The sequence below is a fragment of the Oncorhynchus tshawytscha genome, linkage group LG08 (assembly GCF_018296145.1).
Source record: "Oncorhynchus tshawytscha isolate Ot180627B linkage group LG08, Otsh_v2.0, whole genome shotgun sequence".
Taxonomy (NCBI): Eukaryota; Metazoa; Chordata; class Actinopteri; order Salmoniformes; family Salmonidae; genus Oncorhynchus; species Oncorhynchus tshawytscha.
Window position 1 is genome coordinate 19,048,309 of NC_056436.1, and position 15,598 is coordinate 19,063,906.

Genomic DNA, 15,598 nt, shown 5'->3' on the forward strand with positions numbered 1-15,598 from the left:
GCATCTTTATGGTTGTACGAGCATTGGCTATGAATCTCTTTATCCAGGCGGTGACTCTGAACACTCTTTTCAGTTTGCTGTACCTTTCAAGCTCCAACACAGGTTCAGTGCTGTCTGTGCTGTTTGCTGCGAGTTGTACAGTAACCTGGCAACTGGACTTGAGTTCTATATTCACCTCATCCGGAACCTTGTTATCATCAGTCTCTTCGGACTGATTGGGTGATGTCAGAATTCTGGGTCCATTCCACCATAGCTCGCTCTGTGTTTCGAACAGTTTGTCCTCTTGTAGGGAGGTCAGCTGGATTAGTTTTCCCTTCAATATGTGACCATGACTCTGGATTGGTCAAGGACTGGATCTCCGTCACTCTGTTCGCAACAAACTGTTTCCATTTCTGAGCTGAGCTGCAAATCCAATGCAGCACGATCATCGAGTCTGTCCACATTTTGATCTGTTTTTCAGTGTGGTCATCAAGTTGTTTGCTAGTCTCGCTCCAATCACAGCTCCCATGAGCTCCAGGCGTGGCAGCGTCATTTTCTTAAGTGGGGCTACCCTGGACTTGGATGCGACTAGACTTGTTGTTTCCCGGTCTTGTGACTCACCTTGCAGGTAAGATACTGCACTGTAAGCCCTTTCACTTGCATCACAGAACACGTGTAGTTTCAGGGTGTGGTTATTCTGTGGCCGCATGTCTGTTCTGTACCACCTTGGTATGGTGAGCTGGTGTAACTGGGGTAGTTCTGAACAGCACTGTTGCCATTCTCGTGTCAGATCAGGTGGTAATTCTTCGTCCCAGCTGAGTCCCCTCTCCCACATTTCCTGGAACATGCACTTGATCCTGATGGTGAAGGGAGTTAAGAAATCAAGAGGGTCGAAGATACGTGCATAACACTTCTCTTTGTGTTTTCCTTTTGCCTTAGAATGCTCAGTAACGGCCTGAGGTCAAACACAAAGTCATCCGTTTCCGGCCTCCATACTAAACCTAAAACCTTCAGCACTAATCCTTGTGTTTCTAGCGTCAACGGGTGGTCAGTTGTCGTACTCTCCTCCCATTTTGTTTTCAATTCAGGAAAATTGGTCATCCCTTTGCAGAGGTCCATGCCTGCAATCGACAGCATTCGCTTTGCAGTTGTTGTCACAAGGTAAGCCTCTTCAACATTGCCTGAACTTGCAATGAAGTCATCTACGTAGAGTGACTCTCTCAGTATCTCTACAACTTCTGGTTGTTCTGTTTCATATTGTTTCAGGTGCTTCCTGATTGTAGCTGCCAGCAAAAATGGACTTGGGGAAGCTCCAAATACCACTCTTTTCATCCTCAGCACACACAGCTCCTCTTCATTTTCTCCCCTTGGTGGGCCAGTGAGCCATAGAAATCTCACGCCGTCTCTGTGTCTCTCTGCTAGGGATATCTGCAGGAAAGCTTTCTTGATGTCTGCCATGAATGCGATCTCATGTAGTCTGAACTTTATCAGAACGCTGAGCAGATCTGGATTTAGGTTCGGTCCTGTGAGTAGACAGTCATTGAGGGATGGACAGCCATCTTCATGGGACGAGGCATCAAACACCACTCTCAGTTTTGTTGTCACCTTATCTTCTCGGAGTACTGCATGGTGAGGTAAGTAGTATTTTACGTTGTCTGCACTTGATGCGTTGTCCTTGGGCACGTCCTCTGCCATATCTTGTTGTAAGTAGTCTTCTACTACTTCATTGTATCTGCTGTACAACGTCACATCCTTCTTCAGTCTTTTCTTCAGACCTTCAAACCGTTTCTTGGCGATTCTATAGTTGTCTTGGAGTTCTGGCATTTCTCGTTTCCATGGCAACTCCACATGGAATCGCCCATCTTTGAAGGTGGTTGTTTCCTCAAACCTTTGTAGAGCCTCGTTTTCCTCTGAGTTCTGTGTTTTCTCGCTTAGAATACCCAGAGACTCAAGCTCCCAGAATGCATGCAGTTGCTTGGAGACTAGTGTGTCTTCATCAAGTGGGATGAACATGCAGGTTGCCTCTGCGACACTTGACATGGACACGGGTCCCTGCACCGACCATCCAAAGGTGCTCTCTAAAGCAACTAGCGTCTCCGTCAGTTGCTCCACTCTGCCTGATACTATCTGCCAGTAGTAGTCTGCTCCTATCAGGACAGAGAGTTCAGGATCATTGTCATCTCCTGGAAAATCTGCGAGCTGCAGTCCCCTTTTACTGAGCTCATACTGAATCCATTCACCAGGAACCTTCATCACAGCTTTGCACACTTGTGGGGTTTCAATTGCCTCTATCTCTATTCTCTGCTGTTTGTCCCAGACATTCTCCAAGATGACTTTCACTGTGTTGCGTTGGGATGTTGCTGGGGCAGAGGAGCCAAACGTGTGAAGAGTGAGTGCCTCTTGTCTGATTACTGGTAGCTTCAAGCCCTTCAGAAGGTTTTCATGTATGAAGCTTCTCTGGCTGCCTCCATCTAGTAAGCAACGAGCTATCTTCCTGCCCGATGGGCCTTCTACCCATGCCTTTGCCGTTTGTAGCAACACAGTGTTCTGTCCATCTGGTTTCATCTTCACTGAATGGGGAATAACTGAGGAAACAACAGCATCTACAGAAACAGTAGGGGGTTGCACCTCACTCCTCTTACTGGTACACACCGCAATGTGATGTCTGCTTCCACATGTTGCACATGACACATCTTTGACTTTACAGAATTTTGCTATGTGTCTCTGTCCTAAACATACAAAGCATCTTCCCATGTTCTTTAGTTTCTCTTTGCGTGTAGCAATATTGTAGTCAGGGCAGTTTTCTGATTTGTGGTCTGTACTGTCACAAAATAGACACGTTTGTTGTTCCTTCTGGCTGGCTGTATGCAGTGCTGCAGCAGAGGGCATGTTGGGTCTTTTTGTTTTCATTTCATTGGAGAAGCATGACTTGTTCCATGGTTTGCTCTCTTTCTGTTGGTTGTATGATCTTGTCATTTGTAGCGCTCTCTCCCTGCTCTGAACCTCTTTCTGTAGGAAACTGATCATCTCAGACACTTTCCATTCATCATCTACTCCCCTCTGACGACTATAGTCAAGAGCTATGTCCTCTGGAATCATCTGTAGTAAGATTGGGAATAGTAGGCTTCCATAGGTTTCTGACACTACACCCAGTGATTCCAAGCTCCTAATCTGAATTTCACATTCATCATATAGCTGCCTCAATGCATTTAGATCAGAGGATTTCTTCACAGGTGTGAGATTCAGCAGCTTTGACATATGATCACTAATCACAAGATCTTTCCTTCCAAATCTGCTCTTGAGTAGAGCGATTGCATTATCATAGTTACTGTCTGTTAATATCAGTCCTGCTACTGCCTTTGCAGCTGGTCCAGTGAGATATGTTTTCAGATAGATAAACTTCTCCTTATTACACAGTGAATCATTGTTGTGAATAGCAGTCTCATACTGGCTCCAAAACTCCTGCCACATGCTGACATCCAACAAGTGTTCGGCATCCGGATTTGACTGGGATATTTCCAGGTCAATCTGATTCAAAATCAGGTCGTTCCTCCTCAGCCATTTCAGCCACTTCTTCGTCGCAGCTCATATCCCAGGTTGTTTAACGTTGGGTGCTGTTCCAGAAACTGATCACAAGTCTCTGCCTGTACTTCCATCTGCGTCTCTTTTCCCGCTTGTTTAACGTTGGGTGCTGAATGTCACTTGCTCCAGAATGCATCACCTTCTCATGGTGGTACTGTATCAGCATTTCTGAGTATCTGTACTTATTGGGCAGAACCCATGGGTGCTGCTCTCTGAATGTGAAGTTGGACTGTTGCAGTCTTCCTCCTACACTGAGCAGTTCGTGTTCATCCAGGAAAGGTTTCAGTTCTCTGAATTTACAGTCATTCTTTCTGCTTCATGCCGACGTTCCTCCTCAGCCATTTCAGCCACTTCTTCGTCGCAGCTCATATCCCGGGTTTCGGCATCAAATTTTAGATTAACTAACTTCAAAGTAATGACTCGGGACGTCGGGTTTGATACGAAAGCTTCTTTTAGTAAGAATACTTGTTTACGTTACATTTAACAACTTTGTTTTGGTACAGAGCAATGCAGGTAAGATGCTGTCAGAAGGTCAGCCACAATCCACTAGCACCTGCACATAATTGGCGCGTTATCACTCATTCCTCTTGCAAGGCATTCTGGGACTTGCAGTCAAAAAGCGTAATTCAACACAACCCAATACAATTACATATGCAAATAAATCAAAATAATTATCTTTAGATACAGCTCAAAGAATAAACTTAAACATTAACTCTAACACATTAAAGTTACAACAGACGTTCTGCACAGCAGAGACAATGGAGCAGGCCAGACCCTACTACTGCAGTTCCTGGGCTCCTATCTTCCAGGTCACAACCCTGTGGCTCAACAGCACTGACTTCATCATGGTTCACGAAGGCCCTGCCAACCTGTCACGGCCCGTCACCCCCACCTCCATGGGCCAGTCCACCTCCCTGGCCTCCATCAAGTCCCCTGAGGACATCAGCTCCGACCGACTCCACCTCATTCTGGGTGAGAAGAAATGGGCATGCCCACGGCTTCTCTACTAACTGCCTATGTTGTGTATGGTCTTTCTATTTGGAGTCACACGGACTCAAGGGCAGCTTTCTATGAATATCATCCAATGAGGGAGAGTGTGGAACAGGAAGACCTGCATGCCTTGTTTGATCGATCAATGAAGAAACAGCAATGATAGGGAGCAACAGTGGATGATGGGGAGCGTTACCATCTCTAGCACATGTATTCTACCGCTGCAAGGTAGGACATTGTATTTTGTTGAAAAGTGTCACTTTCTTCCTGTGGATGACGGGGCAGGAAAGGAGATGGTTCGGGGAGGGCCGGGACACAGGCGGCCTGATTTGGGGCCCTGGAGCTGTGCCTGTATGTGCTGGTGCGTAAACTTCCCTAGCTCAGCCCCAAGCTGGCCTGTGGGGCCAGGGAGGACCGGCATGGAGTCTGTGACAGTGATTGCATTCTGGTAGCGGCTGCTTTGGCCATCCTGTCTGACCTCATTGGACAGGAAAAGGTGCAACGCTCGCTCACCATAAAAAATGTGTATTTTTTATGGTTTAAAAGATTTTTAAGTTTAAAAGATTGACATTTTGGCCTTCAATGGCCAATGAGGGTAAGCCAAGCTGGGCCTGCTTGCTATACTAACCTGGACTGTGGTTAATTAATTCCATCTAAACTCAACCAAGTCAGGAAGTAAACAGCACAGAGAGTAGGTCAAGACCATGATTAATCGTGAGATTGATTCAGGGAGAATGATTGATTATTTGATCAGTAATGGTCAATACATGACTCACAAATGGACGAATACTCATTTGCAAATGAATGTGTTAAAGCCCTTTAAAAACAACTTTATCTTGTTTTAAAGAATGATCACTCAGATGATAGGCTGATTAAACATTCTCCTCCTCACCTCTCTCTTGTCTTTTCTATTGTGCTGTGGTTAACCTGTGGTAATAGTTAAACCCTCTCTCTTCTCCCCTCAGAGGTAGTGTATCCATCCTGCCTACAGTTGATGGGGGTGCTGAGCGAGTTAGTCCAGCAGCCCTGTGGTGTTGGGGCTCTGGTGCCAGGTGGTGCCTCCTTCCCTATGAGTCGCTCAGAGAAGAGCTGGGGGCCTGGGCCCACATGTTGCACTGTGCCCTCAACCACCCTGCTGGACTTCTGGGACTCGGGTACGGAGTCAGGGACTAAGCGGAATGGGACCGCACGTCACATAGAAAACAGAATCATGCACACACACACACACAACCAATCACCCCCCGCCCTCCCCTCCCCATACACACGCAGTCAGTTATGACATGGGAGGCCACATCACAAGGAGAACTTGATCACACAAACCAGCCTACATCAAATGTCATGTCCTTTAGTTTGAAAGTCTACACATGCACAATCCCATTTTAAGTTCCTTAATTACATTCTATGCTTGGTCTTGGGTTTTACAAGTCAAAATACGGTTCAGAATGCACAATTCCATTATAAATTGTATTAAGTTCAGTCAGATTCTAACTGAATTAATTATTATCTTTGTGTCCCTGTCTCTGTTAACAGATGAGCCCAACCCTGCGGTGGCTGAGATCAGTCTGTTGACAGCTCTCACCATCTTCCTGCTGTCTGCCAGTTCTGAGGTCACCACAGCCCAGCCACTGCAGACATGCTGCATAGACAAGTTTCAAGACATCCTGGATTCTAAAGACCCTGTAGAAACTCAGCACTAAATAGTTCAGCAGTAATACAAAACTAAAGCACAAAGACAGCTTTTTAGGACTCCTTGGTGACTCACTGTCTTATGTGAATATAAAAGTATTTTAAGAGTCAACTTTTCTACTATTCTAAGTTCCTCAGTATTACATTCTCTTCAAGCGTTCAATGCAAAGAGGTTCTCCCCACTGATTCTCATATGTAAAGCATATGTAAAGGCGTTATCCACAGCTGACTCTACACCAGCTCTCTACTCTTCCTCAGGTGTTCAGCAGGAGTTACCAGCTGCTGATGTCAGTGTACCAGAGCCAGACGGGGTGGTGCCCTTCATCCAGGCCCTGGAGGACTGTGTGGTGGGACACCTCCAGGGGGTGGAGAGGAGGAGGCCCCCAAGGTGCTCCAGGCCATCCAGAATGGAGTCAGGACCCTGGAGGCTCTGGTATTTGCTGCAGACGAGACACACAGTGAGTAGGCTAAGTTACCTCAGACTCCCGAATGCTGTGGTCATTAGTGGTCAATATTATTCGTCAGTTTTTCTAGATGCTGAAGTGGAAAACAATAATACGTTCCCAGGTTGGATAATGGGTGTCAAATATGGATTGGTTGATATTTTTCTTTCCTTTCCAATTGTTCTGTCTTTCTGTCCCATGATGCAGTCTTATTTTGGTTGTGTTTTGATCTTTGACCTCCAGGTTCCTAGTTGGTGGCCATTCTCCTTCCCAGCCTAATTTCTTGTCTGCTGGATGAGAACGCCCTGTCCTCTGCCCCTGCGCCCTGCATGGGTCGGGCCTGCAGGACCTAATGCGCATCGGCCCCCAGCACTCGTCCGTCTTCAAAGCCCTGATGGCCTCCTCACCCTACATGAAGGCCAGGTTGGAGGCTGCTGTCAAGGGCAACCAAGATAGTGTCAATACCAAGGCCACACAGCCCCAAGTACCCAGCAAGACCTCACCCAGCATTCAATTCAAGACCAATTTCCTGTGAGCCTATATTTACCGAAATTAATGCTTAATTATCATGAGCAGACAAGAAACAGAAACACCCACATGTTGTCATTATTAGTGCGTACTGTCACTTTATCTTCGTAGGATTATTTTTATTTATTTATTTGTACTTTTTACCCCTTTTTTGTGATATCCGAATGGTAGTTACAGTCTGGTCCCATCGCTGCAACTGCCGTATGGACTCAGGACAGGCGAAGGTTGAGAGTCATACGTCCTCCAAAACACTACCCTGCCAAGCCACGCTGCTTCTTGACACACTGCTCGCTTAACCCGGAAGCCAGCTGCACCAATGTGTTGGAAGAAACACCGTCCAGCTGACGACCAAAGTCAGCTTGCATGCGACCGGCCTGCCACAAGGAGTCACTAGACCATGATGGGACAAGGCCATCCAAACCCTCTCCTAACCCAGACTACGCTGGGCCAATTGTGTGCCGCCACATGGGTCTCCCATTCGCGGCCGGCTCCGACACAGCCGGGTCTGTATTGACGCCTCATCACTGCAATGCAGTGCCTTAGACCGTTGCACCACTCGGGAGGCCATAGTAGGATTCTTACCGCATTAATATGTTTAATAGTCACTAAAGCCAGACACAGATCAAGGACAGTGCCGTAAAAATAATTGTATGACTTTGTATAGTTTAATTTCATGGTAGAATATGTGTTCATCTTAACTGTTTAACCTCTATGAGGGAATGACAACAGAGTAAAGACAATGTCATCATCGGACACAGATCCCTAACCAGGGAGCTCAAATGCTGCTGCTAGGTTGACACAGGGAAAGGTCTGTGGTTAGTCATATCCTATGTGGGGAGGATTCATTAGTGCAAAGTGTAGCAAGACATTTTGGACTGTAGCAAAACGGAAAAGGAAAACAAGTATTTCTTATGGACAAATTCAGGTAGGTCCCTCTCTGTTTCGGCCTGTTTGCTTCCTAGTGAATACACACACCCCTGTTCAATCAGTGAGGGAAACATTAGTTCACCTCTAACCATAGCAGTTTCATTCACATCTAAACTTTGCTTGACATCCATGATTGGATGTCTACAGTATTTGTTTTGTCATATCATTTGAATGGCTGTCATCATATTATGTAGAGAGGCAGTCTATACATATATTATACAGACATTTTCAAAGCTGAAAGAGATACATACATACATACACACTACTGTCATAATTGTAGATTGTTAAAGAAAAATACATATCTGTGTTAACTTCATTCTCCAACACAACTTAGGTTTGAATTGCCATAGCAATACAGGTCAATCAATGTAAACTACCATGTACTGAAATGTTTTTTTTTTTTAATGTTTAAGACTAATTGAACTGTACAGAGCAGTGTGTCCACAGAACAATAGAACCACTGCACTGATGTTCTTGAAATGGCATTGCACTTATCATACCGTTTAATGTTGTAACTACATGTCCAGCCAGCAATCAAAACTTTTCTATTAAGTTAACATTATAATGGTCATAATCTTAGCACTGTATTAAGGTCACTGACTACATTAAAAGGGCTGCATTGAGATCCACATAGCCAGCAGTCAGTTAGCAGCGTCACTTTATCGCTACTTTTTTAATTTTTAATTTTACCCCTTTTTCGTGGTATCCAATTGTTTTTAGTAGCTACTATCTTGTCTCATCGCTACAACTCCCGTACAGGCTCGGGAGAGACGAAGGTTGAAAGTCATGCGTCCTCCGATACACAACCCAACCAAGCCGCACTGCTTCTTAACACAGCGCGCATCCAACCCGGAAGCCAGCCGCACCATTGTGTTGGAGGAAACACCGTGCACCTGGCAACCTTGGTTAGCGGGCACTGCGCCCGGCCCGCCACAGGAATCGCTGGTGCGCGATGAGACAAGGACACCCCTACCGGCCAAGCCTTCCCTAACACGGACGACGCTAGGGCAATTGTGCGTCGCCCCACGGACCTCCGGGTCGCGGCCGGTTACGACAGAGCCTGGGCACGAACCCAGAGTCTCTGATGGCACATAATCTTAGCACTGTATTATGGTCACTGACTACATTAAAAGGGCTGCATTGAGATCCACATAGCCAGCAGTCAGTTAGCAGCGTCACTTTATCGTTACTAGCATAATCCTCTCAGTGTTCATGTTAAATTACCCTACATACATATCCTGGGTTGCTGAGTGTGATGGAATGTATGTCAAAATAAGTTCTGCTACAAAGAGATACTCATCAGAATAGTGGTTTATGAAATGGATGCATGCATCGAATTTCAATCTAATGCAATTACAATTGAATTGACAGTATAATATTGGATCAGTCAATCGTGGGAAGGTTGTTCAGAAAGTTAACACAACAAATTAAAAAATGTATGCAAAAAAAGTAAATCTGGTATGGAGGACATTATCCTGCTTTCAGCTTGGCTTTTGCTCAGGCTGTTTAGCACTTTCATACTGCATTTGTGCCTGTGAGGATACTGTAAAATGTTAGCCTGGCCATTTATTTTGTAAACTGTACAAATAGAAATATTGGGTACAATTAACACATTCTTTTCTAATGGCAGTGGGTGAAAAAAACCCAAATGTGTTGTATGCATTGCTTAATTTGTCGTTGTCTATAACATATGTAAGGGTATGATAGCATTCTGTATGCATGTATTCTGCATTTAGCATTTTCTGTCTGACTGACTGCAATATTCATGAATGATAACAATTGAGTATGTACAGTACCAGTCAAAGGTTTGGACACACCTACTCATTCCAGGGTTGTTCTTTATTTGGACTATTTTCTACATTGTAGAATAATAGTGAATACATAAAAACTATGAAATAACACATATGGAATCATGTAGTAAGCAAAAAAGTGTTAAACAAACCAAAATATATTTTAGATACTTCAAAGTAGCCACCCTTTGCCTTGATGACAAAGGTTACTACATGATTCCATATGTGTTATTGAATCGTTTTGATGTCTTCACTATTATTCTACATGAGTAGGCGTGTCCAAACTTTTGACTGGAACTGTAGGTCCATCCTTTACATAAATAAAGTAATTCTTGAAATGGGGTCTCTGTGCTTTTCCACGTATTGTAGCTAGCGCCCCCTGGCATACAGCCGCAATGCTGTCAGCCGGTGAATAGAGAATACAGTAGGACGCTGCGTAGCCTCGTGATGCATACGACGGAGAGCCAACTCCGTTACCTCGACCGCTCTCCATTTCGCATGAATTTATATATTGCATTACTGTCCACTTTGACCTTTATGGCTCGGTAAAAATAACTGGGAATTAAGTATTTTATTCCTCTTAGGTTGGATTGTACCTTAACGCACTATTGTATTTAATCGACCGTCATTTTATTTTTTCTCATCTGAAAGACGGTGAGTGTGTATCTACTATGTTTGTGTTGTAAACCGAGCAACCTAGTTTTTCCTACGTGTTATGACTGACAGAAGTGTTGCGGCCTTGGGCTCTCTTGGAACTGAATCATCGCGGATTATGTGTTGATGGTCAGGCCATGCATTGTAACATTGTATTACGACCATGTTTTGAACTCTTGTGTATTATTCAAACCTCAGAATATACATGTTAGTAATTATTGTAGCAGTTTCATTGTTTGATTTTAGGCGACTAACTACTGTTAATCTGACTCGGTAGGATGAGCTAGGTACGCTAACGTTAATTTAGCTGCCTAGTGATGTACAGATAAACCAAAATAAGACGCAAATGTTGGCGTCCTCCTATACAGTCTGCTGTGTTTGATATATTATGTCGTTGAGCATGAAGTAGTAGTTATTGAATTAATTGTAATTGACTTGTATTAGCTAACAATTACCGGTTAAATGCTAACGTTAGCTAAATATAGCTAACTGTTAGTCATCTAACAGTAAGCTAACTACAGCAGGTAATACGTTTTTTGTCTTCGTGGACAGATGGCTAACGTTATGTTGATAGAACTGGGCTAGTTAGCCAGTACCTAGCTAAGTGTAGCCAAGCCTTATAGCAAACGTTGGGTTGTTTACGCTAGCTAGCTATGCAGTATAACTTGTTTTGTAAAATTGTTATTCTGACACTTAACGTTAACTAGCAGTTCTTTCACAACTAATGTCAGTAAATTACGTTTGCTAAACTTTTCCGCAGTAAAAGTGAACCAAGTCATGATGGAATTAACTAGCTACTGTAGCTAGTTAGTTAGGTCTATATAAAGACCTGTTTATGTTTGCTGTACTTTCTGGTGTTACTAATAATAATGGATTTGTGACATTAGCTAGCTACTTGAATAATGATAATGTCAAAAGTAAGGAGATAGGCTGTCTGCACATTATTAGTGTGTCCATTGTCAGACTGTAGATGTAAGATAGATAAACGTTACCTAGTACTGGGCTATCCTTTCTGGACATTCAGTTGGTGGCTCAAAATAAATGGAACATAGGCCTAATTCCTACACAAGTACTAGAAACGTCTGAGAGACAATTCGGTGGGAGTCAGTAGTTGCCAGTTATAAAAACCGCAAATGTTCTCTGGTAATTTGTGATGAATCTGTTGATAAGAGGATCTACCCCAAGTATCTTATCCTATAGCCTTCCAGGCTCTAACAAATTGACACTGTTTTACTGTTTCAAGTCCTAATGAACATAGTCCAACCCCCAACCGAAAATAGTTTAACTCCGTATTGTGTGGAGATGATACCTCCAGTCTGCAGCTTGACTCCTGACCCACACTAAATCCTGGCAGCACTTCACTCCTGTCGACTCCAATAGCTCCCTGTCTCCCAATGCATTGATGATAAGATCCTCCTTCTTACCTACAAAGCCCTCATCATCTTGCCTTGCTCCTAGGCACTGAAACTCCCTCCCTCCAGCCATTTGTAACTCTTGAGGCCATCATTCTCTTTCATTCCCTCCTAAAGCGATGCCTACCCACATAAAAGTAAAGAAATACACTACAAACCCCAATCCTGCCCCTAAACCGGGTTTGTATCCCAATCCCGCCCCTTACCCTAAACCGGGTTCGTATTCCAATCCCCCCCTTACCCTAAACCTGGTTTGTATCCCAAACCCACCCCTTACCCTAAACCGGGTTCGTATCCCACCCCTTACCCTAAACCGGGTTCGTATCCCAACCCCAATCCCGCCCCTTACCCTAAACCGGGTTCGTATCCCAATCCCGCCCCTTACCCTAAACCGGGTTTGTATCCCAATCCCGCACCTTACCCTAAACCGGGTTCGTATCCCAACCCAAATCCCGCAGCTTACTCTAAACTGGGTTCGTATCCCAATCCCGCCCCTTACCCTAAACCGGGTTCGTATCCCAATCCCGCCCCTACCCTAAACCGGGTTCGTATCCCAATCCCACCCCTTACCCTAAACCGGGTTCGTATCCCAATCCCGCCCCTTACCCTAAACCGAGTTCGTATCCCAACCCAAATCCCGCAGCTTACTCTAAATTTGGTTCGCATCCCAACCCAAATCCCGCCCCTTAACCGGGTTCGTATCCCAACCCAAATCCCGCCCCTTACCCTAAACCAGGTTCGTATCCCGACCCCCCTCCTTACCCTAGACATATCAAATCAAATGTATTTATATAGCCCTTCATACATCAGCTGATATCTCAAAGTGCTGTACAGAAACCCAGCCTAAAACCCCAAACAGCAAGCAATGCAGGTGTAGAAGCACGGTGGCTAGGAAAAACTCCCTAGAAAGGCCAAAATCTAGGAAGAAACCTAGAGAGGAACCAGGCTATGTGGGGTGGCCAGTCCTCTTCTGGCTGTGCCGGGTGGAGATTATAACAGAACATGGCCAAGATGTTCAAATGTTCATAAATGACCAGCATGGTCGTATAATAATAAGGCAGAACAGTTGAAACTGGAGCAGCAGCACGGTCAGGTGGACTGGGGACAGCAAGGAGTCATCATGTCAGGTAGTCCTGGGGCATGGTCCTAGGGCTCAGGTCCTCCGAGAGAGAGAATTAGAGAGAGCATATGTGGGGTGGCCAGTCCTCTTCTGGCTGTGCCGGGTGGAGATTAGAACAGAACATGGCCAAGATGTTCAAATGTTCATAAATGACCAGCATGGTCATAATAATAAGGCAGAACAGTTGAAACTGGAGCAGCAGCACAGTCAGGTGGACTGGGGACAGCAAGGAGTCATCATGTCAGGTAGTCCTGGGGCATGGTCCTAGGGCTCAGGTCCTCCGAGAGAGAAAGAGAGAGTTAGAGAACGCACACTTAGATTCACACAGGACACCGAATAGGACAGGAGAGGTACTCCAGATATAACAAACTGACCCTAGCCCCCCGACACATTAACTACTGCAGCATAAATACTGGCCCCATCCGAGGACACCCCCAGACAGGGCCAAACAGGAAGGATATAACCCCACCCACTTTGCCAAAGCACAGCCCCCACACCACTAGAGGGATATCTTCGAGGGATACCGGGTTTGTATCCCAACCCTCCCCTCTCCATACACTGATACATCACTCTTTCCCATCTTTGAGCCCACCCCTCTTTTTATTCATGTTTTTCTTTAGTCTGATGTTTATTTGACTCCTGTTTTATTTGTTAAATTCTTGATTTCTATGTTGTGAAGTGACTGGGTTCTTGAAGTCCCATTTTTTATTATTATTGTTACATACAGTACCCAGAGAAGTGAGGCCCAAAACCTGTTATTTTCCTGAGAGGAAAAGTTACTGTTGCTTAGTTATTTATAGCAATTACCATGTTTCAGATGTCACGTGAACTAGCTACAAACCTTTGTTGCTCTGATTTGCCCAACGTAATCCCATTGGCAACTGCAAGTTGAGCCAGTCATGATTAAATTAAACGCCAGCTTTCTCTCTCTCTCTCTCTACCCCTCTCTCTCTCTCTCTCTCTCTCTCTCTCTCTCTCTCTCTCTACCCCTCTCTCTCTCTACCTCTCTCTCTCTCTACCTCTCTCTCTCTCTCTACCCCTCTCTACCCCAGGTGAAGGAAGACTACATGACACACAGGAGGGAGCAGTGATTGGACCTGTCCGTGTTTTCTCCATCCGGCGGATGAGTCCCCAGCTCAGCCCACAGCAGTGATTGGGCTAGGTGCCAGATAGGGAGCTGTAGCAGGGGGGTAATCATGGCGGACGTGGACCCAGACACCTTGCTGGAGTGGCTCCAGATGGGCCAGGGAGATGAGAGGGACATGCAGCTGATCGCCCTGGAGCAGCTCTGCATGTTATTGCTCATGTCTGACAATGTGGACCGCTGCTTCGAGACGTGAGTCACCAACACACACTGTCAACTGTCTATCTGACAAACATCTCAAGCATTAGTCATACTGTTGAGAGGACAGTGTCGCGCTTATACAAACTGCCTATAATGACGGCACAAGCCTTTTTATTTGATTACTGTTGAGTCGTTCATGGATGCTTATGTTTATATAGCAAGTCCTCTCTTGCAAAATAGATTTTCTCATTGTGAATAACCTGTATAAATAAAGGTTATATATGCCCTCCTCTGTCCCCCAGGTGTCCCCCACGCACCTTCCTCCCCGCCCTGTGTAAGATCTTCTTGGACGAAAGCGCCCCGGACAACGTGCTGGAGGTGACGGCCCGCGCCATCACATACTACCTGGACGTGTCGGCTGAGTGCACCCGCAGGATCGTGGGCGTGGACGGGGCCATCAAGGCTCTGTGTAACCGCCTGGTGGTGGTGGAGCTCAACAACAGGACCAGTAGAGACCTGGCCGAGCAGTGTGTCAAGGTACGCTTTTATTTAGAATTTGGGCTTGAAGCATTATTCTATTAAACACTGTGGGAGCATTACACCACTGTGGAGAAGTCGTTTTTGTTCTACTTTATAAAAACAATTCCCTTGCTTTTTTTATTTTTATGTGATCAACTGTTTGCTTCAGGGCATAAAATGAACACGTGCCAAATGCGGGTCGATTTAGGTATTGGTGGGTAAGAATTAGAGGTCGACCGATTATGATTTATCAACGCCGATACCGATTTTATGTATATGTGTGTATGTATGTATATATATATATATATATATATATATGTATGTATATATATATATTTTCTTTTATTTTATATATTTGGAATAATGACAATTACAACAATACTGAATGAACAATGAACCCTTTCTTTTTAACTTAATATAATACATCAATAAAATCAATTTAGTCTCAAATAAATAATGAAACCTGTTCAATTTGGTTTAAATAATGCAAAAACAAAGTGTTGGAGAAGAAAGTAAAAGTGCAATATGTTCCATGTAAAAAAAAAAAGCTAACGTTTTAAGTTCCTTGATTTCTAGCATAAAAATGCTGAAGTAGCTGTTTTCAAAGTATTTCTGCTGTTTTGTTTCATAGCCGCTAATCACACCAAGAAATACGAATACTACATCCCACCTCGCGCAGCAAC

The 15,598-nt window shown here is 44.7% G+C and overlaps 1 protein-coding gene across 5 annotated transcripts in view; it reads left to right on the forward strand.

Annotated features, from left to right (window-relative positions):
- The first annotated feature begins 10,326 nt into the window (after positions 1-10,326).
- LOC112256835 (E3 ubiquitin-protein ligase HECTD1) overlaps positions 10,327-15,598 on the forward strand; it is a 40,267-nt gene continuing 34,995 nt past the window's right edge. For 4 of the 5 annotated variants that reach the window (XM_024430371.2, XM_024430374.2, XM_024430372.2 and 1 more), the window contains exons 1-3: positions 10,328-10,579; positions 14,164-14,447; positions 14,699-14,933. In XM_024430371.2, coding sequence (XP_024286139.1) covers positions 14,308-14,447; positions 14,699-14,933 — 375 coding nt within the window. In that variant the 5' untranslated portion in view covers positions 10,328-10,579; positions 14,164-14,307. Of the gene's footprint in view, positions 10,580-14,163; positions 14,448-14,698; positions 14,934-15,598 lie in introns of all 5 variants that reach the window. The other variant, XM_024430375.2, reaches the window with a different exon arrangement.